The sequence below is a fragment of the Cynoglossus semilaevis genome, chromosome Z (assembly GCF_000523025.1).
Source record: "Cynoglossus semilaevis isolate Cse_v1.0 chromosome Z, Cse_v1.0, whole genome shotgun sequence".
Classification (NCBI taxonomy): domain Eukaryota; kingdom Metazoa; phylum Chordata; class Actinopteri; order Pleuronectiformes; family Cynoglossidae; genus Cynoglossus; species Cynoglossus semilaevis.
In genome coordinates this window covers 6,961,604-6,988,750 of record NC_024328.1, presented here as the reverse complement: position 1 = coordinate 6,988,750, position 27,147 = coordinate 6,961,604, and the positions used below count along the sequence as shown (strand labels likewise).

At 39.5% G+C, this 27,147-nt stretch overlaps 1 protein-coding gene across 1 annotated transcript; it reads right to left on the bottom strand.

Annotated features, from left to right (window-relative positions):
- loxhd1b (lipoxygenase homology PLAT domains 1b) lies at positions 1 to 25,102 on the bottom strand. The gene is made up of 41 exons (XM_008336002.3): positions 23,913 to 25,102; positions 22,403 to 22,517; positions 22,059 to 22,139; positions 21,324 to 21,508; positions 21,122 to 21,220; positions 20,549 to 20,697; positions 19,516 to 19,639; positions 18,721 to 18,830; positions 17,582 to 17,722; positions 17,350 to 17,485; positions 16,948 to 17,108; positions 16,749 to 16,835; positions 16,542 to 16,677; positions 16,281 to 16,435; positions 15,449 to 15,609; positions 15,292 to 15,368; positions 14,842 to 15,038; positions 13,957 to 14,149; positions 13,345 to 13,505; positions 12,953 to 13,268; positions 12,269 to 12,420; positions 11,364 to 11,497; positions 11,149 to 11,291; positions 10,500 to 10,604; positions 10,298 to 10,426; positions 10,054 to 10,218; positions 8,871 to 9,052; positions 8,668 to 8,784; positions 8,329 to 8,491; positions 6,865 to 7,229; positions 6,571 to 6,697; positions 4,068 to 4,276; positions 3,631 to 3,816; positions 3,426 to 3,553; positions 2,727 to 2,844; positions 2,275 to 2,452; positions 1,981 to 2,166; positions 1,397 to 1,567; positions 1,167 to 1,299; positions 747 to 902; positions 1 to 639 (listed from the first exon to the last, which is right to left on the bottom strand). Exons 1-41 carry the CDS (start codon positions 24,544 to 24,546, stop codon positions 159 to 161), a joined length of 7,146 nt encoding a protein of 2,381 aa, XP_008334224.2. The 5' UTR covers positions 24,547 to 25,102; the 3' UTR covers positions 1 to 158.
- Between the last annotated feature and the right edge of the window lie 2,045 nt (positions 25,103 to 27,147).

Below are 27,147 nucleotides of genomic sequence, written 5' to 3'. Positions count from 1 at the left end.
TCAAGACGTCTTTTGTGTTGTTACTTTGTCGTCATATATTTTAGAATAAACCTGACACAGACCCTAGACCTAAACAATTGGCACACCGTTACAATTAAAAAATACAAATCCGTATAAAATTACAAATAATGAAAATGTCTCAAAAACTCCCCCTCCTCCTAATATTTGGGGTAAAGGACTCTCTGAATCTGTCCGTCGGCCTTGTCAGTGCCCAGCCATTTCCCACAGTGAAAGATGGTGGTGACAGAGTTGGCGGTGTTGGTCACCTCCACACACTCTAAGTACCATCCACTGTTGGGGTGGCTGCAGTCGTGTTCCATCTTCACCCTCAGCAGCTCGCCGAGATCCAGCATCTCTAAAATAAAGCGGTTTGTTTTTCCTCGCTCAAAAAGGTTACGGAACTTCTGCTTCAGAGCACGCTGGCCCGAGTCCCCGTTGACTCCATAGAGGGTAATGAAGACGTTGGCGTCTGTGCCTGCTCCTTTTATGTCCCCCGTGATGACAATGATTTCATACTTGACGGGAACAAGGTTGCGGACTTTGCTCGCAAAACTCTCAACGGACCTGCAGCATTCAAAGGTCAGGAACTGGTCCTTTTTGGCTGCCAGAGGGATTTGTGCATCACACTGGAAGTAATATCTAAATGGGCAAAAAGTGGTTGTCACACTAATGCCTGTAATATTTATTTTAGATTATATATAAAATTATACAACCTACAGTATCTGTTAAAAGCTTAAAGCACTTACTTGTTTCCCAGCTCTTTCTCAGTCACCACCACCTCCATCACATGCCAGAACACTTCCTTCTTGGGCTTCTTGCCATCTTTGGTTATATGACCAATGGTGATTCCAGCGATATCCCCCAGGTGCTTGGAGGAGAACTCAAATGAGTCAACGGCACCGCTGTCAAAGCAGAAAACAGTGGCTTTTACTGCCTGTACGGAGCGTGGTCCTGGACAGCGAAGAGTTAAAACTGTCTGCTCTGCCTGAGAACTTTTTCTTTCTTTAGCACATGGGAGAAGATCTCCAGAGAGCAGAGGCCGAGAGATGAGAAAGAGAAGCTAAAGATAGAAGATGCTAAAAAACCTAGAACAAGTCAGGTAAAACACAACACGGTGAGGCTTCTCTCTGAACAGCACTGAACCTCGACTTTCTTTGACCGCCTACCATTGGAACTTCTTTTTCTTATTCTCCAGGACAAACTCTTTGGAACGAGTTTTTCTTCCTTCCAAAACCAACCAGACGTTTTCCGTGGTGGAGGCCTTGTCTGTGTTTGCAGTTGTTGTGGCAATTTCATATTCTGTGGGGTTGAGGGAGAGACAGTTACACATAAGTCAAGTCCCCTGAGAATTGTGTGGAAATCAATGAGTTAGTGATTCTGCTTCATCACGACTCACTGGTTTTATCACTGAGGTCTATGGAGTCGTTGTTGGCACAGGCCAGCTCTCTCATCGTTTCACCATCGTCATCATTCTTAGCCAACCAGCGATCACAGGGGAACCTAAAGGTCTGGTCCATGGCCTCATCTTTCACATCGATGTAGTCCAGGTGCCAACCAGCAGCAGGACCTGTAAACAGGCACGGCCAACTTTGGATGTTTTCATACTGTTGTTTGTTTACCACTTCTAGTCTGATAGTCAAATGTTTAGTTTTAACAACATTCTGACCTTTCTCCGACAAGGTGTACAAAAGACATACATATATACATACTTACATACATATATTTATATATATATGTACATACATACATAAATATAAATATATATATACATATGTATGTATAAATATGTACATTTAGATATATACAAAACATAAGCTCAAAAATACCTTATATAAATATATATCAAAGCATCTGTAAAATAATGCACACTTGATTAAATAATTTTCCATTTAAACCAATATTTGCTTGAGCTGCAAAAACTGTGAGATAAAAACCATCACATTTACGTCAAACACATTTTTCATCAAATTAAAAATGTACCTTTGTTGTCATGCCACACCCGCACCTTGGACAGTTCACCCAGACTGAGCATGTCCCCAAACCTGAACACATCCTTCATTTTTCGCTCAAATTTGTTTCGGTTGGTGCTCATCTTCAGAGGCAGCATTCCACTGTCTCCATACTCCCCAAACAAGATCAGAAACACGTTGGCATCAGTGCCAGCCCCTTAAACACGAGAGAAACAACAGATAAATATGTCGTCACTATAACTGCAACCATAAATTCAAATATTTCAACAAAAAAATAATAATATAGTGTTCCGATGTGAGTTACCTCCGACATCACTGGTTTGGACTTGGACGATGTAGGTGGTCTTCTCCACCATCTCCTCTTCATCCACCACTGCTCCCAGCTCACACACCTTTGTCCTCTTTGGCCCTTTGGTCTTTGACAGCCAGTTCTCGTAGGTGAACTCATAAACTTCCTCTGTGGTCAGGTTTTGCATCACAATCTACACATATTGAATAAAACATTTGAGATTTAAAATCTGTTTCCTTTTTGCTGGAGAGACTAAAACATATTTTTAAGAATATTTTAATTGGAGAAAAAACGTTTTTGTTATTATTAATTAAATACAACTAAGGGATATATATATGTATATATATGTGTGTATATATATATATATATATATATATACACACACACACATATATATATATATATATATATATTGCAGGAAACTATTCATTTATTTTAAAATTTCTTGTCACATCATGGTTACCCACTCTGTCAAGAAACCAATCAGGACGACTTCCAGTGCCATCAATCCGAACTCTGATCTTTTTCAGAGGAGCAATGTCGTCAATTTCAAGGTTGAAAGTGTCTTCTTGGTCTCGTTCAAACCTACATGTACAGAAAATGCATACAATTTATCAATCAATCATAAAGAGAACGCAACAATAAGATGTCTCTTGTTGACACAACTGGAATTAGTTCAGCTCAGCACAAAAAAAAAAAAACTATTTCATTTGATCACCAACATGAAGTCAGTCAAGATATAGTATAATCCTTTAAAATCAAATCTGTTAAAAAAAAATCAAATTTGTTTTGATGTTTTGAGTGTTCGTAACAGGAACGATTCAGGGTATTTGGTTTATAACAGCACATTAATAGAGCACTACACTACAGTAGGTTTTCAACTGTCCTTTTTAAAGTCTGCAGTGACAAGGCCTACATTTATATCCATTACCCCTGTTTGAAAATCAACCTCACTACCTTCATTAAAAATATAAAGATGTACCAAAGACACAATTTTTGCCTTGAACTTTCAGAAATATAAAAGAAATGAACTGTGGTCCAAGGCAAAACAAAGTCAGGTGTGGCAGCACTGTACATGAGGGTGGTATATGAAGATGTTTAATCTGTGATAGAGATAGTGGTCCCTTTACCTATTTACAGTAGGTTGTAGTGACTGTAAGACTGACCTGTCCCCATTTTTAGGCAGCAGCATTTCCTCTGTGCTCCCATTGGCTCCATACACAGTAAGGAATATGTTGGTATCAGTCCCTGCATACTGGGTGTCACCCGTGACAACTGTCACTGAATATATGACCTAGAACACCACAGCAGAGGAAACTGGTGTACTCACAAGTACAACAAACTAATCTTTTAAGGTGCTGCGTGACTCACTTTGCGGATAATGTTGATAGTGCTAGCATCCAGCACATTAAAAAGTCTGGCAGTCAGACCATCTCCTCTGTCTTTAGCCAGCCAGCACCTACATGGAAAAATGTACTTGATACCTTTGGTTGGCACGGCAACCGACAGCTCTTCCACCAACCAGCAGCTCTCTGGTGTCACACCGTTATGACCAAGCTTAGAAACCAAAAAAAAAAAAAAAAGCAGGAGAGGAAAGGAAAAAAAAGACAGAAAAGGGAAGGTGGAAGTGAATTAGAAACAGTTCTCAATTTGATTTGATCAAGGGTAACAAAAGGAATGACTGGAAATAATTATGCTGAGTGAGAATGGCTTTATGTAAAAGTTTTTTTTTTTTAACTAAACTAAAAGCAGCAGAGGAGAGATGTTTTCACAGATTTAGAAACTCAAAGACAGTCGCAGATTCTCACTTCCACCCTCTTGATCTCTCCAACGTCAGTTCCATAAGACACAAAGTGCTCCATGGTGCCAGCCACGAAGCAATTCTTTCCCTTTGGCAGGTCGAGCCACAGTCGATCTGTCTCTGTCTCGTTGTTGCCAATAATGATGACATAGGCCCTGGCTGTGGTGGTGGCATCACGTTCCTTTCCCGTGGACAAAGTGAAGTGATATGGGATGACTATGGGAAAGAGATGAATTGTATCTTTTAGTGAACATCGCTGTGGCTCATGGAGTGGTTATCAACTATACTTCTGTTTGAAGTTGGAGTTTTCAAAAATTAAAAACAAGATAACAATAGGAAACATATTGATCAGTTTAGTAATGAGTTTATCATCACTTCATTTTCTTTATCCCATTATTTCATTAGTATAAAATAGACAGTGATGCAGCCTCCAGAGCTTCTGTTGTGACCATGGGGGGAGGGGCGGGATCAATTTGCAGGAATTTACTGTAGTAATAAATCATTTTTAATTAATTAACTGAACTGTACTATTATGTACTATAATTGCTTTGTCACAATCATTCTGTCCATCCATCCATCCATCCATTTTCATCCGCTTATCCGTTACCATGTCACGGGGGCAGCAGTTTCTATGACCACCACCCAAATCACACTGCACCGTACCAACCCCTCTCCCCCCGAATCTTCCTGCGGGTGGTGAGTCCACTGGAAGGTACCAACCTCCCTACCCGGGATTTGATCTTGCCCAGGAGGTGAACCCTGGGGTTCCACACCAACGACAGAGACACTGCCTTTGGGCCAAAGTGCCACACAATCCTACTGTATGTCTGTTATTGAAAACTGACAGAATTTAGAAGACTGTAGCAGTGATAGTAACGCATGTAAGAGTGCATTTAAATTGCTTTTATAGCACCCCCTGCAGGGAGAGGGTTGTTTGGAATTTACAATCAGTAAGAGCATAACTGCAACTGCACAAACAGTCTAAAAAAACAATAGTGGCAGTTACTAAGCCACAACAGTTTTCCATCATAACCTCTGCAGTGTGAGCTGTTTTCACTAAGTCACTGGAGACAGAAAATACAAAACTCCCTCAGGTAGTGTGAGGCACTGAGTAATGAAATGTCTCCCTCTCTGGTTGGTGCAGACATTCACTCAGCTGCCTTAAATAATTTCTTTTTTCCCCCTCTCTATTTAAAAGATGCGCACAACGGCTTGGATATATTTGCACATTTTTTGAAACAGTCACATACAAAAGCAGCTACACAGAGTTCTTCTGATCCAGGATGATGTCACTGAATTAAGCCTACGTACAGTATCTGTTATAGATCCTTGTTTGCCTATTTCATAAAACCAGACATTACCAAGACTTTTAATAACCTTTCCCTGACTTGAGCCCTGGTGATAGTCTTAAACCTGCTGGTCCTAATTCAGGCACTCAGTGACAATCATTAAGGCTATTTCCAGGTACGATCTCCCAGTATTGTCTGGAGATTTGGGTCAGGGACATCTTCCTGACTTTTCCCGTCACACATGAAAAAATGCAGCAGGAGTGTGTCTAGGGTGAAAAGTGTTCACAGCGGCGGGGCATCTCTGGAGGATTCAGGTAAAGTGCGAGCCTGGCGTTATTATCGAGGAGCAGGACACCGTCACCATCGCTCACTGTGGATGATCTGTAGTTGTCTCCCCTGCTGTTCTTACAAGAAGTCACTTTGACATTAACCAGATATAAAACATGTGAACTGACAGAAGAATCTCTGGTGTGTAACCTCCACAGTTGAGTGGATGTGTGAAGGCACCATCTGTCACACAGAGAGGCTCAGAGAACATAGTAGCAGCGACAGATTCTTCTCGGGCCTGACCTATTAAAGATGTTATTTAAGGTTAGGACAGTTTGACACATTTCATTGTCTTGTCCTTTTTTTTTTAATTATACCCTGCACGTTTTGGATGCAGGCGGCACAAATGTGTCATTCATGATCCACAGCTATCATTTTACAGTCAAATATATTGTTATCATCTTTTCATGAAGTTGCAGCTGTTATATAACAGTGACAGCTCTGCTCCTGCTCTCTCTCTTCTACGGTATATCCATATTTTCTCTGTTTTTCTCCAGAGATTTTATTTCTGTAAAAACAAGTTTTTGTTTCTCTTCACTGACACCAAGCGCTTGCTTGTTCCCTGAAGTGTTTCACTCGTCTGTCTCCTTATAATATTGAGCAGCTTGTAAATGTCACCGGAAAATAAACTAAATTGAGCTAGACTAGACGTGCAGGTTTGGTCATGTCAAATACCCACAAGCCACCTGCTCCTTCTGAGAGACTATAAGTTATTATGACGTTAGTTATTCTCAGTTAAATTAGTAATGTGACTAAATCTCAGCTGCTCTTTTTCTCCCTACCGAGAACTATATAACATGCCAAAGGCCTTTGTTAAAAAAAGCTTTGCATAAAATCAGTTTCTAAAATTTAAATTTAATTGTTAAAAGTTTAAGAAATAGTGTTGTTGCTTACTTGGACCCTCCTCAACCACCGCTGCTTTTTTCTTCTTTTTCTTCTTGTTGGCATTTCGGTCCAGACCCTGTTTGGCCTGCGCTATTTTCAGGGACATTGGATCAGTGCTCCTTTCACCTTCGTATCCCTAAAACCAGAAAAATAATCTGCTTATTTTCATTTCAGCTACAGGAACGGACAGAATTTAAAGCAGCAGAAGAAGGGGGAGCGTCACAGTGCCGTGACTTGGAAACAAATGTCTATTTACAAATGGAGTGGAGCATAGGTGGATCAGACTCGTTGTCTCCTCCCTACCTTGACAAAGAAGATCCTGCTTATGCATTTGTCTTCTTTCTTCGTGGACAGCCAACGCTCACACAAGAACATGTAGACCTCCTCAGTGTCCTCATCCAGCACCTCCACCTGGTCCAAGTACCAGTCAGCTGCCACATTGGAGTTGTCGTGACGAATAGCAATCTTAAAGACTTGTCCTAGATCCACAGCCTCGATGGTGAACTTGTCCACTGCTCCTCTCTCAAACTTGTTGGTGTTGGCCGTAGATTTGGCAAGTTTGCGCTCCCCTGTGTCCCCCAGGTCTCCGTAGATGGTCAGGAAAACGTTGGCATCAGTTCCAGCTCCATACATGTCCCCCGTCCGCACAGACACTTTGTAGCTGTGAGCTGTAGAGGTAAAGAATTATAGATGTCCTAAAGCAGGGCTGCCCAATAAGTAGATCAGGATCTAGCAGTAGATCTCAAAGGGAGTGCTGGTAGATCTGGAGCAATTACATTTAAAGAAACAACAACAAAAAAAAAAACTATAAAGATTGAATTCTATTTTAAGAGGCTAATCACTAGGGCTAAAGTAAGGACCATAGAAGTATTGAGTCAGACGGCATTGTGCCATAGAACTACAGCCATTTAATCAAAGCAGAAAATATATATTTATAGTTTTCAATGTAGGTAGATCACTTTACCCCGGTCATTTGAAAAAGTGTATATATATACTGTATATATAAGGGTATATATATATACATATAACCTTATTTAACAGTATTTAATTCCACATTATCATATACCCATCAGTTCAGTGTTTGCTAGTGATGGCAATCTTCACATTCCCTTTGTCATAAGTTGATTAGCCAATTAAAAAGCCATCAAATCCACCACAGAAGGTGCTGACAGATCCTCCAGATGGCTCTGGTTACAGAGGTCCTACAGCTACACCGTGAGCCAATGCTTTTAGGACATGAGCCAGAGCCTCATCAACTCGCATCAACCCCGGCTGGATACTTGTAATGAGTTTGTCCACATTTCTGTCATTTTGTGTTTGTGTCATTTTTTCTGAATTCATCCCAGTGACAGAGGATTTTTTTCGGTGTATTTGAGAGTTATTTTCACACACATGAAACATAAGTCACACCTTTATTTCCATGAAATACAATATTAAATGCAATAAAATACAACACAAAACTGAGAGAAAGACGGGTATAATTAACATAGTTTATATATATATATATATTAAATATGTATTATAAATGGGACTATAGGATTATGGGACTCTACAGACTTTTGAATTTGCATATTTGAACTCTTAAGTGGATAAATTCTGCTGTGAGGTGTTCTGCCCTAGTGCTGATGTCACAGGCTTGTTTCCATGTTCTTGGTTTTCACTGTAACAATTTATTTAAGTGCGCAAACGTGTAAAGTGTCATGAAAGCTCTGTGATTCATGAGGTGAATTATAGCACATGCAACCACTAGAACCAGAGTAAACCTACTTTCCAGGGCATCCTCCACCTCTGTTTCAGTGGTTTTCAGCGTACCGTCCCTGAGGAGTTTCTGAGTGATGATGTCTGAGGGGACCAGCTCCCTCACTGTCTCCCCATCATCCTCAGACTTGGCCAGCCAGCACTCGCATGGGAATATGGTGGTCTCTGAGCCCTGATGTTAAAAACATGGAGCACACACATCCTGAAAAGTGGGTCTGACAGTGAGAGAAAGCAAATCTGTGCTGAGTGAGAGCCATGTGCTGATGCACTATTTATCTCTCACTCATTTAAAAGAGAGACATAATTCAATAAATTCGGCATTTCTTCACTGTGATTATTTTTCTCTACCTTTCCTTTGCGGAGCTGTCGTCTGATCTCCACTCTGTCCAGGTGCCATCCTGGGTTGGTGCCTTTGTTGTCGTGTCCGATTCTGATCTTCTCTATGACATCACCTACATCCTCCAACTGGGAAGAGACAACTCGGTCTCTGCAGGGCTGTACAGTAGCTGCTACACCTTTTAAAGTTGTGTGTTCAAAACTTTTACACTCACCTCTACGATGAACATGTCCTCTGCTCCCCTCTCAAAGTACAGACGTCGCTCCCTCTTGTTGACACACAGGTGTTTCTGCTGCGTGGACACTCCCTTATGTCCATACAGGGCTATGAACACATCGGCGTCTGTCCCTGCACAAAACTCATCGCTGGTGAAGATCTTTATCTCATAGGGCACAACTGGAACAAACCAGAGTGACTGAAGTAGTTAGATTTCTATGAATGTATGACATTAAAAAAATTGGTGTTTGTGCCTCTATAGGGGACACTATTCCACAGCAAACAGCACATTTCTTGTGAAGACATTTTTAAAATGCATTAAAAACTGCCATAAGCTTTAGTGACTTCAGTGACTTGTGTTATACAGAAATTACTTAGAAGCACAAACTGTAAAAGTGGTTATATCCTTATATTTTAACCACGCTCTAATTTGCCACAGAGTGGGAGGAGGGAGGGGAGGAGTCCTCCAGTGGTTGCATTTGCAATACCAGGTGTAGATGTCACTAATTCATGCAAATAAACTTTTAAATTGTACAAATATTTTCTAAATTTGAAAACATGGAACGGTTGTTTCAGGGTATATACCGTATCTCATAAGACCAATACAATTAAATGTATTGTAAACATCTGGTACAGTTCTTAACCAGTTACGATTTATGGTTTAAAAATTTAATTGCATTTGTACTTTTTATTTTCTTTGATGTATTATAAGTTGGAAATATGGAGTCGTTTTGAAAATGCATTGTGGCCATGCTTTAATTTACCAATTTGTATCTATCTGCAGTGAGAGTAAAAAGCTTAAGGGAATTTTAAGGGAGTTTTATTGACAGAATGAAAAGTACTATGCCTTAGATAGTGTCTTGGTTTTCCAGGACTCTATCATGTGTGGGTTTTTTTTAAAGTCCAGTGAAAATGTTACTGGTTGTCCTCTTGTGATCTAGAAGCTTTATGTGTAGCTTACTGCACTGCTGTTTAAAACAAATCTTCTTCACTGTGAAAGACAACATGTCAGTGCTGTGACAAAGAGCCTCTCAAGACAGAGTTTTAATACATTTTTTTTTACTTCTAATGATTTCATAGTGAGTCAGTTAAAGTGGTTCAAAGCATTTTTACCAAAAGATAAGTCTGTTAAAGTTTTGCTTTCAATAAACTGATTTTTTGTTTAACGGTTCTTCACTCACATGGTGTGTAGAGTTCAGTCTGTAAATCAGCAGGATACAGATCCCTCACTATCGCGCCATCATCCTCGTTCTTGTCCAACCATCGGCCACATGGGAAACGTAGTCTCTGACCCTGTGACGGTGCATCAACCTCGACCCAGTCCAAGAACCATCCTTCTGAACCACCTATGAAAAACATTTTTTTTTAATTTAGTGAAATTAAAAAAAAGGGTTTATTTTAGTTTCCATGAGCATATTCTTCCACCTGAGTTGTCATGGCCAATTCGAAGCTTCAGCAGCTCGCCCAAGTCCACAGCCTCGATGGTGAACTCATTGACCATTCCCTGCTCAAACTTGTTCTTATGATTCTTGCAAGACTTCAGGTTGACAAACCCTGTCAAGAGAAGACATTTTAAATTCTGATAATGTGTCATGACAATGCAGTGACATTGGGAACTCCTGCTCACCTGTGTCGTCAGTTTCACCAAACAGGATGCAGTAAACGTTGGCATCAGTTCCAGCATACTTCTTTTCACCAGTTTTTACTTTCACTGTGTATGTAGTTGACATGGCTGAAAAATGCATTGAATCATTAGAGTGTTATTTTTTAAGTGACACTTTTGTAAATACTCTCATTTTCAACTTCCATCCGCTCTGAGAGCTTTTTTCAGAACCCTAATTCTCTTGCAGGTTCAAACAATGATGCTAGTCATATGTGTGCTCCCTCTAGTGGTATGCAAAGAAATATTATTCCCATTAGGATTAGGAGAGCCACTTGAGTAGATATTTCTGTATGTTTATATCTGTGTGCATATGTGTGTATGAGGTTTGGAAATAAATTCACAACTACTTCAGTTTACTGTAAAGATTGAGCTGACTAATAGAGTAATGTTATATAATTATGACTTAATGATACATATGTAACCCATTCACGAAAAGACTGGGCTGCAGTTTTACTGTGCATTGTTGATTGGTCAATAGACCAAAGCCCTCTCTCAAAGCTGCATTCAAACTAAAAACCCCAGACCCCCCCTTTATTGTTGGGCCATGGGATGGCTCCAGAACCAGGGTTTCCTCCACTACCACAAGAAGCTGTTGTTGTTAAAAAAAAGTTACATTTCTGCTCCAGTCCAAGTGTGGCCCCTCCTTCTTCATCATCATCCTGCATCATGAAAGCCTCGTCCACAGGGACTAGCTCCCTCGCAATCTGTCCATCATCCTCATCCACAGCAAGCCATCGGTTACACGGAAAATAATACCTGCAGACACCAAGAACAGATTAGCACCTGCTGCATGGATGTAAAGTTGTAATGTATTTAGGTTTCACCCACGTTATGTCTTCCTTTGTGTCCACTATCTCCACACGATCCAGGTACCAGGAGGAATAAGAGTTGGTGTTGTCATGGCGAATCCGCAACTTCTTCAGAGTACCCAGGTCGACAGCTGTCACTGTGAAAACATCCTCCTGCAAGATAAGGCAGCCTCAGAAAACATTTGGCCGTCTACCGAGATACTAAAGACTTACTTGGTTCTATGAAGAATATAGCATTTAGCAATCTAGCAAGAATATTCGGTAAATTATCATTATTCAATTATTCATTTAGTTTGTTTTAATCATTTTTGTGATGGGAGTGTGGGGGAGGCTGTGTACTCCCTAGGAAAGCAGTAACCTCTTCTAGCAGCATGTGGTGCTAAATTAAACTAAATTCCACCTCCTATCTGAATTAAGTCAATCCTGGGTTTTATTCACAGAGCACTGACACCCAGTTTTGTGTCATTACAAAAACAGGTGTAATGCACAGATTGTTTGGATAAAGTCAAGTAAAAGCAGGACACGTCCAATGACACAGAGGACGATGCCTCACAGCTCCCCCCGGTCACACCTGGCTTGCCTGCTGGAGAGCTTGTAATCCTACCAGAATACACTCCTGTGATCACCTCTGTGTGAGGCTCATGTTCCGTTGAAGTGCCTGAGCCTTCGATTAATGCTGGGTTAATTTTCAGCAGCACACAGTATTCTCCCAAGAAAACTGTACAGCACTAATAAAAATGCATGACATTTTGAACATAAAATCCAGACTTAATTAAACATATTTGCCATTACGTTGGACTGAAAATCCCAGGGCTGTTGGTTTATGGGTCTTACTGCAGGTAACGTCAACATCAATTGTGCTAATGCTAATACATTTCTCTTTTATCTTCTGCAAATGTAAAAAAGTGGTTCTCATCATTGTACCTGGCCTCGCTCAAATTTGTTGATGTTGTCAGAGTTCTTCAGGGGGCGCTCTCCGGTGTCTCCATTTTCTCCATAAATATTAACGAGGACGTTGGCATCAGTACCGGCTCCTAGCATGTCTCCAGTGAAGACACACACTTCATAGGTGTTGACTGTCAGAGAATACAGGGGATGAATGCCTAATGGGTCTTAAACTCATCACATGCTGAATGTTGGTCAGGAAACCGTGTCAGAGGAAACCATGCATGTTCACATCATTAGCTCTGAATTCTAGAGACAAATAATTAAATATCCAAGCATTTGTGTATAGACACTATTTAGTTACTTCTTTGGTATAAATTGAATTTACTTCGCAAAACCCATTGTACACTAAAACGGCATCAGCTCTCTGAATATTTCTTAATTGATTGGGCCACTTAACTAGTCCTTTAAATTCCCTTTAAGCCTGGCTTTAGGGAATGTTTAATTTAGCACTGAGCTAGTGGTGTGAATAAATGTTAAATAAGGCATAATAAAGGTTTTTATAGGATGGATGTGCGTGCTTCCAGGTGTTTAGAGAAAATGTTAACTGTCAAATGGTTAAAGGCGTTGTCATTAATTAACGATAATTCAAGACTCATCTTGATATAACATAACAAATAAAGTATTTCCTCAGCTCCGTGTACACACACATTAAACACTTACTTTCCAAGTCTTCTGCATCCTCAGGTAGCAGCTCCACCACCAGTTCTCCATCCTCCTCTCCTTCCGCCAGCCAGCGGGAACAGGGGAAATGATACGTGAACGCGACTTCCTGCATCTCCTCTCCTTCATCTTCATCATCCTCATCTTTCTTCTTTTTCTTCTTTTTTTTCTTGTCTTCCTTTTTCTTCTCCTTGGGCATCATGGCCATGATTAGATGTTTGACATCCACAGACTCCAGGAACCAGCCAGCTCCAACTCCTGAGCCATCGTGACCAATGCGGATCTTGAAGATCTTCCCCACATCCTTGGCATTGATCTGGGGAACACATGCCATATTAAAAAAAAAAACCTTAAAACGGAGAATCAAAAATGAGAATTATCACTTCTCATACCTTGAATATTTCGGTGGTGTCCCTCTCATAGTTGTTGGACCTGCTGTGCAGTCTGATAACCTCAGATTTTCCATTTTCTCCATAGAGCTGGATGTACACTCTGGCATTGGTGCCGGCAAACACCACATCTCCAGTCACGACTGTTATTTCATAGTTCATCACTGGTAAAGGTGAAGATCCAGAAAAAAGATGGGATATTACTTCTGTTGGAATGCATTTTTTGGCAACGTATATGTCACATGTGTATGTAAGTATGTCTGAATAACAGACCATAGGAATGTACATTTAAGTCACAGAGAACATCATTTCAAGGGTTTAAAACTGAATGTTAACAGGTGCCATTTACAACAAGGATCTTATCGTACATTACAGCAGTGAATTTCATAATCATCTGCTGCCCCCCCACTAATTTTTTTCTAACAATAAGATATTAATTTAAAACAATGTCAGCTGTTCTACTGATTATATCTTTTTTAACTTACTTACTACCTCGATAACCTAATGCTGTTATTTTTTACACATTAAATACATCTGTATAATGACAACATTCTTAAAATTTTGAAATAGAATATTCTTAGTATTTATTTATTTATTTTCTTGAACTTTGTTTACATTGTTCCACCTCCAGGATCTCGCTTGGATAAAGCTCCACTTCTGTTTTCCCATCGGCCTCATCCTTGCACAGCCAGCGGTGGGCGGGAAACATGTAATTTGACCCATGGACTGGAACTATGATCTGAACACTGTCCAGGAACCAACCAGCACGCATGCCTTCATTGGTGTGACCAATCATCATGCGACTGATCTGGAAGCAAAATACACGGAAACGAATGGGTGACAATTAAATTCACACAATTTCATCCTAGTTTGAAAGCACTACAGTTCGAATGTAATTATAAATATTGGATTGTGGTCAACATTCCATGCTGGTCAACAAAAACAGATTTTGTTTGTTTTAAGAGGAACAACAAAGGACTCTGCTTCCTTGTGTGTTACACTGGCAGGAAAATTACCTTGTTGTTTCAGATTTTATTTACTGGACCTCCACAAGGATCCACTCTCTCTGATTACAATTACAATTGAAAACTCTGCAGTAAAATACACCACTTCAAGTTTGAGACAACACACTTATAATCAGCCTGCTACAAAATAAGAACACCACTGTGGTTCAGCGATGAAGGACTTTGTTGAAAAACAACCAAATTAATGTTAAAATGACGACGGCAGTAGTCATGGATTTAAGAACAGCATGTCACACGCATCTGTCCTTAGTCAGTAAGGGTTCTGAAGTGCAAATGGCTGAGTCCTACAACTATCTAGAAATTTAAATTGTAAGAACTTTACCTTTGACCTTCATGTAACAAAACTCTTAATGTTTTTTTTATTTCTTTGACTTGAAGTTAACAACTGTGGTCAGTGCCATGGAAGCCTCAGGTCAGTATTTGTTTTTATCATATTGGTATTTTGTTGCTAAAAAACTCTCTTCTGCTGTGTCACCTGTCCAATATTGAAAGTTTCCACATTAAAGACATCAATGCGGCCCGTCTCAAAGTAGTTGCCCAGGTTGTTTTCGGAGACCAGCAGCATCATCTTAGTGGTGTCGCCTTTCTCTCCATACAACTTGATGAACACATTAGAGTCAGAACTGCTGCCGGGGATGCTGCCCGTCTTCACTATAATTTTATAGTCGACGTCTGACACACAGAGACACAATATACAGCTTTTGAGGTTGGGTGTAAAATAGTAATATTAGTGAACTTTGTTTTTTTTTAAATAACAGGGATTAACCATCATTATGAACCAATGGTGCACAAAGGAGGTGAAGAAGAGTGACCATATTACCAGCATCACCATATATATCAAAAAGCAATTCCACCACTGGGTAACTTGATATAATTTAACAGATAAATAAAGCAAGGATTATTATATTATCAAAGTTGGACTCACTGTAAAGACGTTGTCCATCTAATATTGGCACTAACTCCCTGACAATCTGTCCATCGTCCTCGCCACGATCCAGCCACCTGCAATCAACAAAAATGAAAATGTATTTAAATACTTACATTTGTAACATGAGTATGTATTCCGCCTGAGGCTGTTGCACCTGTTGCAGGGAAATTCAATAGCCTGAGACTCAGCCTGTCCCTCCTCTCTGACCACCACTTTATCAAGGAACCAGCCGCAGCCTCCACCTTTTCCGTTATGTCCAATCCTGACCCTGCGGACCCGTCCGATGTTCACTGCTTCGATTATGAACTCGTCCAACTGTAAGGAAGGAAAATTCAGGTTAAACGTCACTTTTTAATTGCTTTCCACAAATACCATGGTATGACCAGCTTTGACCAGCTACAATGACATAGTATTTAAATTAACAGCAGTGACCTTTTTATACACCATAACGACCCTATATTCTTGACTATACAACAGAGCAGGCAAGCTGGAAGGGGTCCTAAGAGGCAGCTTGTCAACAATTTCAGTCGTCTATGGCCCCTCTTGCCTGGGGGGCCTAGGGTATCTAGAAATGACTGTAGGTCATAATTTTGTTATACTTTGACTCATCATGCAACTTATATTCTGATGTGACTTTTATATAAAAGCCTCTTGAATGAGAGGTGAAATATCCGACTGCCCACTACTGAAGTACTTTGGAGAAAAAGAAGTTTGTTGCTGTATTACCCAGAGCAGCCTATGATTCATCCCAGCATCATAAAATGTCCATAATGGTGTTTTGTTTTGTTTTTTAATAATCTGTTAGTGAATAACGACTTGACATTCAACGGCATCAACTGCTGTTATTTATGAGAAAATAAAACTTCCACAACTAAAAAAATAAGAGCACACTCAGAGAGACACTAAGAAAATGTCAACGGAGAAAGTTTTTCTTTAGATATTTTACAGAGAAGTCTGTCTGAGACTGCTAAATTAACTCCACCCACATTTCCTTTCTCAAACTTGTTGACATTGTTCTTGCAGTTGACCAGATCTCGGTCCCCCGTGTCTCCCATGTCTCCAATTAGATTTAGATAAACATTCGCGTCTGTGCCACTGCCGCCGACAGTCCCTGTGCACACCGTCACTCTGTACTTTATCACTGCAGAAAGAACAACATTGATAGGTTCATGTCATTAACTCTGCCACCATGAATTGAAATAGTATAAAATCATATCCAGGGGTTTGTTTATGGTGTATCTCCACACCTGGCAGCGGCTCAGAGATCAGGTCACCAGTGGCAGGAAGCTCCCTCACAACCTCCTGGTCATCTTCATTGGAGTCCAACCACCGCTCACATGGAAACATATATTTTTCTTTGGTCAACGTCTTCATTATAGTTGCCTAATAAGTGAAACGCAGTATTGTAAAATACCACTTGTATTTATTCTGAAGAATAAAGAATAATTCCCTACCTTGCTGAGATGCCATCCAGCGAATGGACTTCTCTTCTCGTGCCAGATCCGTAATTTGGTCAATTTTCCTAAATCTGGAAGCTCAACCTGTGTTTTCCCATTATAGAGAAACACTTCAATACACAACAGCACTATACTGTACAGTATGACACATTGACAGTAATAATGTGTTGTACTTTATTATTGACATCCTACATACCATAAACTTGTCTGTCTGTCCCTGTTCAAAGTTGTCTGTTTTGTTTTCCAGCCTGATCTCGTCTGATTTTCCCTTCTCTCCATAAACCTGGAAGGAGATTTCAGCATCAGTTCCAGAGCTGGGCAGATCTGAGGTCCAGATCCATAAAGACCAGGGGTGCTCTGAGGAAAACCAAACAAATGGTTGTGTCTTCACAAAAAGGTTAAGTCATTTTATTTTGTCATTTGTTCTTGTTGTTTACAGCATTTACGAAAGTTTTGTTCCCTATTCCAACCAGTATCCATGACTAAAGAGAAATTTGTCAATACTAACTAAAAAGCACATGTTGATGTACAATACCATGCAGAGTGCTTTGCTCAGGCCTTGTTCTCAGAGTGCAGCTGTGTTTAGCAGCCAACTTACTTTTCTGTCTCTTCTGTCTGAGAGAAACCATCTCATAGAGCTCTCTCTCTATCAGCCCGTCTCCCTCTCTGTCATCCAGCCATTTACTACAAGGAAAAGTCTGTTCAATTCCTGTGAATGGGCAGTACACCACCACCTATCGAAAAAAAAAAAACAGGACAAGCTTCATGAATGGATTCACTCTGAAAACTCTGCTGTTTTCATAGAGGCATGAATTGAGTCTCATCTTCACCTTTTCACAGTACCAGCCAGCACTTACTCCATCGTTGTCATGCCCAACGGTGACTCTGCTGATGGGACTGAGTAGCGCGGCTATTTCCACATTAAAGATGTCCGTTAGGCCTCGCTCAAACTTCCCGCCCTCTAAAAATACCTGGGAATACAGCAGAGATAAGACGCTGTGAAAGACAGAACCTGCTTGTAGTACATTCTTAATGATATAGATCAGTGGTTCTCAGGCCGGCAGTGGTGGATTAGTGGATAAGGAAGCGGACTTGGGTTCGGACTTGCAAGTTCGAGTCCACCAGCTGCCAAGTTACCACTGAAGTCCTCTGAGCATGACACCGTCCCCACTCACTGCTCCCCTTAAAGCTGCCCACTGTTCATTTTGGTGATGAGTTAAAAACAGAGGTCACATTTGGTTGTGTGCAGTGGTGAGCTGTGTCACAGTGACAAGGAGTTCACTTTCCTTTTCCTTTCCTTCTCCAAATGTTTCTACTCTGCACCACCTGAGAAAACCTTCATCTCTCTGAGTACCACCATAATGACCAACATTAGAATCCCCCTGCTCGTTCCACGTTCAACTTGAGAGTGACCCCATGATTCTGTGCTGCCTGTGCTTATGTGAGAAACAGACTTGCATTGCAGCAAAAACAAGTAAATAATAAATAAAGACCAGACATCCTATTTCATAATATCACATGTAGCTACACATGTTTTCTAAATGTTGTATTAATTGTGCATGATATTTTTCACTTGAGCGCTCTCTAGTGAAAATATGATCACTAGAGAGCGCTCAAGTACCACCGGTGGTATGTGTACCACAGTTTGAGAACCACAGATATAGATAATATCAATAATACAAATGTATTGGTTCACTCAAACTGTAATTATTCAGCAGCATCTAAAAACTCCTATAGAATTTCATTGTACATTAAAATTGCCGTGATTTATTAGCGCTAATATTATACTAATATTGTACTAATAGATTGGAGGATGTTGGAAAAAATATCAATACAAAATTTGTTATAATAATTATTGTACTACACTACAAATGTATTATTTTTCTTCTTTGTTGGTAGATTTTTTCATGGCCATCATTCTGCAGTGAAAGTGCTTCAGTCAGATCCCAGTGTTCGCTGTCATTGTTACCTTGCCGCTGTTCTTCATGCCTTTTGAGCCGTGCATCACGACATGGATCTTGGAGTTGGTCCCAGCTCCTCGGATGTTTCCTGTCACAATCTGGATGTTGTACACAATACCTGGCGGATACAGTTACATGTCAGGATCCCAGAGGCTGGGCCAGTGGGTCATCATGGTTCATGGACGACATAATGTCAGAGCCACGGAGCAGGTTTTAATCAGTCACAGCAGACACATGGAAAAATAACAGGTCCTTCTCTGTAGGCAAAAACTGCCAGGCTTCGGTATTTACCACATTACAAATGATGTGCTATATATGTGATAAGCTTTGAGGTGAGGAGGCAGGAATAGGTGTTTATGGCTGTGAGTGTAGGAGCATGAGAGACAGATTCTAGAGGGCCTTCTTTTACACAAAAGATGAAAAGTTACATTAGATTTGCATCAGTCACAATGTTCTCTATGTTTTTCTTTTCTTTTTCTGGCTTGATTTTTGATCCACACTAAATCTAATTTGTCTTCACTTTTTTGCAATCTTCCCTGCTCTATCATCAGTTGCACCTGCTTCATCCTGTCACATCTGAGTCACACTGTTACCCTCAGCTCAATCTATAGAGTACCTACTATTACTGTGAGAGTGGCTGGTCAGATCAGGTGATATTATCTGTGAAATGTGGATTGTGACCTTGTCTCTGCTGCTGCTATTATATATTACTGATTCTCTGTGCACTGAACCTGGTATAATTTTAGAGCCCTTGTACTGCCTACCTTTTCTTAAAATAAACTGATATTATTATTAGTATTCACCTGTTGGCTGAGACCCCCCGACTAAGATGTCCCTCTGGATCTTCCCGTCATCCTCATCGATGGCAAACCAACGATTTACTGGAAATTCATACAACATTTTGTTTCCCAGATCATCCAAAACAACCTGTTTAGACAGATGCATACACAAAAAATACTTAGTATGGAGCGTTATTGTATATAATTTCTACGATGTTGCAGATACTGTCTATTCTAGTCCAACAAAACTTCATCAGGGATTAATTAATGCACAAGTTATTTATCGTTATTTATATTAAGTTTATTATATATAATGAAATAACAGATTAATTGGAAATATTACATATGATATTACTGTACAAATGAAAGTGTAAATCATTCTGCAAACGAATATTGTTAATGTTTGTTCTGCTGACACTGGCCCTACAGGAAATTTACGTATTTGTCCGCTTGGTGAAAGGTAATCCCTTAACGGGACATGGTTTCCCTTTACAACAAGTCTAGAATAACGACATGTATGTCAGCTGTGCATGGGCTTTAGCTTCTTCATGTCTGAGTCAGTTCAAATGACGTCTTTTTGATGGAATCACTGTATGCGTCAGAGACGCATGGAGACAAGTTGAAGGGGTGGAGACTTGAGACAAATACTGGGCTCATGTGTCTGTGATGACACACACAGAATGAAGTAAGTCGAACATTAAAGATAAATTATATGGGAATTTCCTTAGAAAAAATAAACTAAGGATTCACACAAAGGTCTAAATAATATGTCTTGGTAAAACTTTTCTGTATTTGTAGTTTTCAATGCATCCCCAGAAATCTACAGTCAACAGTGTATGGTAGGTACGCTATATAAAAACACATTGTTGTTTACCAGTTTGTTCTCTTTTTCAAACTTTTTATGCAAAAGTTGGCACACTTCTGGCTGAAAATGTACATTAAGTAGCAATTGCTAGCTTTGAGGCTTTTGTTCTTCAAAAAATGCCACAAATTTAATTAGATACTTAAATAAATAAAATAAAATATTGCAGGGGAGGGAAGTAGAGCTGAAATTTACCTTGTCGACAAACCATCCTGCTGAGGAGCCTTTGTTGTTATGACCAAGGGTGATTTTCCTCACTTTGCCAATATTTGGTGCATCAAAGGTAAATTTGTCCTCTGTTCCTTTTTCAAAGTTATCCTTGTCATTGTCCAGCCGCCTTTCACCTGAAATAATAACGTTGTGTATTTCAACATATTATATAATCATAATATTATAATGTAAACATATTTTTATTGACTATAGTATTTTTATAGGAAATATAAAATTGATAGCAGTATTACCAAAATGTTACGTAATAAGTAAATACAACTATACATGTTTTGTTCTTGAGGGGGTTCCATACCATAATGTTTCTTAGGTGACAGGTCAAAAACTTTAATTTAAACCATAATTTTGACAATTAAGTTAAAGTGATCAAATTTTTCCTTAAAATCCAGATTTAATCATTGATATTAGGTGGCTCTGTCTGCAATATTGTTCTGACTGTATTATTACAGTAAAAAGGGTATTACAACTAATTAAGTATTCAGAAAATATAAAAACTTTTGATTTGCCTTGATTTAAAAAAAAAAGAAAAGGTTTATTTACCTGTGTCTCCTAACTCCCCAAAGATATTAATGTAAACATCAGCGTCTGTTCCGCTGCCTTTCATATCTGCAGTAAAAACGCTCACTATGTACTTGTTATCTGTTATGGGTACAAATTTAGAAAACCAATATTAATATATGGCTGCAATCATGATCAAGTACGTATTTATAGTTTTTGTGTGTATATATGTAAATATTTATACATTTGGGCATGTCCATGGCGTCCATGGAGCCCAGCAGGTCCCGGGTATAAAGGCCGTCTCCCTCCGTCTTACTCAGCCAGTTGTTACATGCAAAGTAGTACCTCAGGTGAGGCCTGATTACATCTGTTATCATCACTCTGTCCAGAAACCAGCTGGCGCTCATTCCAGTGTTGTCATGTTCAATCCTAGAACCACAGGACAGGTTTCGATTAGGAAAAAGAAAATAGACCAAATGTAGGATCCAGATTAAAAAATCCTGGTCTTTGTTGAAGTCTGTTTAATATATTGTACATGTGCTACAATTGTATTTCACAACCAAGTGATTGCTTTTATAGGGATATACAGTATGATAATAACGGCCGATATTAGCTTAATTATATGATATCGGTAAGAATGATTATCGGTTTTTCCTTCGATAATGCAAACCCAATAATGCAATGTTTGGGTTTGGCCCAGATGATAAAACCTGAAAATAGTTTTGAAGTGAAAGTGAAACGATTATTTGTGTAGTGCACAGTATTTGTGATTGCGACACAGTACGACACTGCACACAAAGAAATGTGTCCCCTGACTTTAACTCAAACGGCTGCATAAATCAATCAGTGGATACTGAGATAGGAATTTAAGCATATCGGCAAAATATTAATATATTGGACGTCCCTACTTTTTTAGAAAATAAGTCAAAAAGTATTTACAACAAATAAAGAAAATTAGACGATACAGAGTGAAATGTACCTTATCTTTTTAATCGGCCCTACATTGTGGGTTCTGATCCTGAACACATCCGTTTTGGCCCTCTCAAAAGCTGTACGACTCCTATATAACAAACAAACAAAAACAATTTTTTGATCAATTGCAAAAACAGTAAAATTCAGAAATAGAACAAGATCTCTGCAGAAAAGAAGAACAATAAAAAACAAAGAATTGTCTGTAATGGAAGAGAAAAATACTTTTTTTCCGTGCTGCATGTTGGAAAAGAAAAAAAAACAACAACAACAAAGTTTTAGGTCAATGTACAACAACAAAACTTCAACATGATTTCAACTTCTGATTGTACAGATAATCTGAGGGTGACTCACTTGCTGGCCAGGTGAACTTTGGGAGTGATGCCATATTCTCCAAACAGGGTGACAAACACATTAGCATCAGTTCCTGCTCCTCTCTCATCGCCAGTGATTGTCACCACTTCATAGACTGGACGGTAAAATGGATATGTTAAATAATAAAGAAAAAAAAGAGGGGAAAAAACACGTTAGTTAACTGTCTATATTGTGAACACTCCACACGTGTTTACACTATACACTCTTCACCAATTCACACACATTAAAGTTCTCGCAGCACATTGACACACTGGTGATGCAGCTGCTATGGGCAATGCGGGATTAAAGGCATTGCACAGGGACACAGCAGGAAAATGAGCCTGAGAGAAAACCTTGAAACCGAAAAGAAGCAAAAATACACCTGCTGCACCTGCTAAATGAGACAGAAGGATAAAACTACAAACAAGGACCTGGTCGCAGATTACAGAGAAGGCAAGTGGCCAGAGAAGCCTTGGCTGACAGCAGCTGATCCACAGCAGGACTTGGAGCCAGCAGAGGGTGAGGTTTCAGTTTACTCAGTGAATTTGTAGTAAACACTGAAGAACAATGTGCCAAAACCCTAATGTATACTAAGCCATCGCTAACTAAAAAATAAATAGATAAGAAATGAATATTATACTTATATTTATAGCAGTATACATAAATGCAATGCACTGATTTTGTTTGTGAACAAATTAAACATTTTTTAGTCTGTAGATCATAGCTGTGATTAAAGGAGAAAGGATACAGCACTAAATTACTGTTAAAAAAAAATAGAAAAAAAATTCTTCCAGTCTGTACAGTGATTAGTGTTGTGGTGTGTCTTAGTGTCTTATCTTGTCCCCACCTTCCCCATATATTATCTTATCTCAGGCGACTATGTTTTTTTAAATTTATGTTTGACTTTGTTCTCCTGAAACAATTTGAGCTCACACCAAGTGTGCATGTTTTAACAATTGGTCATGAGGTTTTAAAACCTTTCATATTTTGAAATTGTTTTATCTCAATTAATTGTGATTACCATATTTATTATTATGATAAATCAGGATTAATTCAATTACAAATTTAAACCATTTGACAGTAAGAACACATGTACAAACAGTAATTTGGTATGAATTTTAAGTAAAATCTGAGAAGGTTAAATGTTAATATTTGAAAAGACCAAGTTCCGAAATAAGGAGTTTTGTAATTAAGACTTTTCAGATGTGACGGTGAGACACAAGCCTGTGTCTGAGTACAGTTTGGTGAGTGACAAGTGTCATATGTCAGGATGAGGACGACACTAATGACACATGGATACATCTTCACGCCGTCTAACGTTACCATCAAACTCAAGCATGTGTTCGTTACCACAGTATCTGAGGTCAAGGATTCCCCTCTCTTCTGGGTGTCAGGTGACTTCTCTAACAGACAGTTCATTTTAATTCCTATTTATTGTATTTCTGTTGCAGTTAAATAACATTTTTGTAGCTCAGTAACACAGTTTGAGTTGAAGATGTTTTGTAATTACCTTTCTTTTTGTGATACTCATCCTCATAGTTCTCCACTTTTTCTGGCTCATAGTTCCGCAGCTCATTCTCATAGATTTCCACATAGTCTTCAACCTTCTTCTTCTTCTTGCCTTTGGTTTTCTTCGTGTCATCATCACTGTCACCGCCCTTCTTCTTCTTGTTTTTCTTCTTCTTACCCTCATCTTCCTCAGCACCTGAATCCTCCTCGGAATTCTTCTTGGATTTTTTGTCCTTACCCATTTTGTATTTGTCTAAAGACTTCTTTAAACCGTTCTTCGTCGTCTCAATCACATCAGGGAGTCTTCCTCTTTGTTTCTTACTGTTGATATTGTTGTTATTTTCATTGTCCGTGTCGTGTGAATCATTGCTCAGCTCATCCTCACCCTCTTCCTTGGCTTTCTTCTTCTTCTTCTTCTTCTTCTTGAGCTTTACTCTATCTTCTCCCTTACTCGTGGAACTCCTTACATCTGGCCCTGATGTGTCAGAGTCTTTTCTGTCCTCATCACTGGCTCTGGATTTCTTCTTCCTCACTGGCTTACTCTTCTTTTTCAGCTTTAGTTCCTGATCCTCGGATTCGTCGTCATCTTCGGCTTTGGTTTCCTCCTGGTCTATTTTTTTCTTTTTTGTGGGCATCTTTAATTTATTTACTACCTTTGTAACCGTAACCGATTCCTGTTTGTTCCGGTGAAACTTGATTAAAGTGACCTGTAGCAAGACAGGAGTGACCTGCTGGCAGTACAGGTCTCAGTTAGAGCTCACCTACTGCTGTGTGACAGGTTGCCAAGGGAGCCCCCAGATCAGTGCTGGATCTCTTGACCTACAGTAACAGATGCTCTGACCTGATTAAAAAGGACTCTCCGCCTCATGTCATGTGACCAGAGGACGGAAACCCTTTGAGGGGATGAAGAGGCTGCTTAAACATTCAACACGTAGTCATGTTATTAGGCTGACTTTTTCAGTCGTGGACCAAGATGATAAAGGTGACAGTGGGTGATGTAAACAAAAAACAAACTAAGGATGATACAAAGACTCATCTTAGTCCTTGTGGTAGGACATTTGAAGTTCATCTGCATTGAGGCTACTCTTGAATGCCAGAAACACAAAAAGAGACAACATATACAGTCAGGGCATGGCCACCTTAAAGAATAACCCTCACTATTTAAATATTTTATTTATTTTGCAAATAAACATTTTGTATATAAGTATGTGATTTTTTAGTCATTTCTATTTTTAAATCCCAGTCTTCAGAGACTTATAGTATAAATGAGTCTAAACACAAGTTTGTCTCTAAATGTGGCCCCACAGTGGAGTGATTTTGGGGCCTTTTAGCTTTATCGTATATTCTAAATACTGTAGCTTTAAGTATTTAGATATTTAGAAGATACAGCTCTGTGAAGTATATACAAAAAGGTAGATCTTTTTTTAAATTCATTAACTAATAAAGTAACCATTTCAGTTGTATTTACCATTACTTAAAATATGAACATTATTAAGAAGTTGCAATAGAAAACAGATTTAATTAGGCATAAAATGAAGTATAAAAGCTGTTTACACATATTGAACTGCACAAATATTCCAATAAAAAAATCTATAAAACAAACAAACACCTACTTGAAAATAGGTTTAAAAAAACTAGCTTATAAAAACCGTAGGTCATAAATGCATTTCAGGCTGAGGAATGGAGTGTCTGCTGATTAGCTGTAAGAGTGTAATCTGATAATAGTGGTACAAAGAGTCTGGTCACTGTAATATCAGCTGGCTGTGAAACATTTTCCGGATGGTGAAAGTTCATATTCCTGATGGAGGTCGTGTGTTTTGGGTCATTGAGGATCCTGTGATCTTGGTTTATTACTTTCTCATCATAAATAGAATGTAGCAGAGGTTGACCTTTATGCTCTGTGATTTTTATTGCAGTTTTCACTGGAATTTATTTTTAGGCTGGGCAGTTAAGGAGCAGGGACTTGTTGTATCTAAGACCGCCTCTCAATTTGGACTTATTTACACCAAACAACCTCATAATTCTCAGTAAATTAATTCTCAGAACCAATTTCCCTGAAAAAAAAAAGGTTAGAAAATGCTCCCAGCATTTATGTGTGATAGGCAACACCTTTTTCCTCCAAACAGTTTGAATGACAGGAGGCAAAACAACATTCTCTGGAAAGAACATTATTTCTTACTTTTGTTAGTGTTGGGTGAAAACTTCTTTTTCTTCTTCTTCTTCTTCTTTCGGCTCTGTCCCTTTTTCAGGGGTTGCCACAGCGAATCATTGATTTCCATCCTCTCTCCCTGTTCTCTGTATCTTCTACTCTGTGTAGGTACTACAACAGTCCTTTCAAGGACTCTAACTCCCGTAATTCCACTGTTCCCGGTAACCCCACATACGTCACGATCAGTAACCTCTGCAACCTTTAAATTGGGGGTCAGCCCCAATTTCATTCTCTCTGTTCAGGACTTTAGCTCCGTAGGACCCGTGATGAAAAGAGAAACCTGCTCGTCTCAGAAGACTAAGAACCAACGCGCCATTGTAGACACCATTGCCCATTGTGCACATTGAAAACACTGTGAGTGTTATTGAATTTTGTTGTCTGAAATCTTAAAAGTTTACATTAAAAGTTACACAAGTAACGTAGCGCTGCGACCAAAGCAGTTAAACCAAAAGTTTAGAAGCGACAGGATTCCTTCTAACGGTATTCGTGTGAACCGGCACATCTACAGTCAGAGACTTTTCCTCCCGAAACGGACTTTCGGAACCAAGAGGACTCTCTGCACACAGTGGAACCAGACGGACGTCCCCAACTCTGGTAAAGACCCAAGAAGTTCGGACTTTCCACTACCCTCTCAATACGAGCAGACGTTCACTACAGTAAGGCTGGCATTTGGGCACGTTAGTTAACCTGTAGTATTGTTAAGTGCTATTTAAACTTAGGGACAGTTTAAGTACGCATATTGATATTTTGTTGTCTGAAATCTGTGCTGCTTTTATAGCTAGGCTGTTGCATAGGTACGCCTCCCTTCCCCCATACACTTTGATAACATCACAAGCACTGTTTCATTGTACCTGAGCGCATCTTGGTGCGCGTGCACATCACCCATTCACACCACCATGAGCGCATACACGCCTCACGTGTTTCCTGTTGCCGTTCCTTCTACCTCGCAGTTCTTCTTCCACTGCGCAGTCGCGTATGTGAACACGCCTCAAGGGCTCAGTCGCTTGCTTGGTAGCTAAGAGGCAAC

Bases quoted from the DNA above. Each gene is read 5' to 3' on its own strand.
- loxhd1b (XM_008336002.3), bottom strand. From the start codon at position 24,546: ATGCCCACAAAAAAGAAAAAAATAGACCAGGAGGAAACCAAAGCCGAA. The intron at 19,640-20,548 runs GTAAATTTCAGC...CTGTCTAAACAG, and splicing joins CAGGATGGTTTGTCGACAAG to GTTGTTTTGGATGATCTGGG. The intron at 15,369-15,448 runs GTGCAACAGCCT...TGTTGATTGCAG, and splicing joins ATTGAATTTCCCTGCAACAG to GTGGCTGGATCGTGGCGAGG.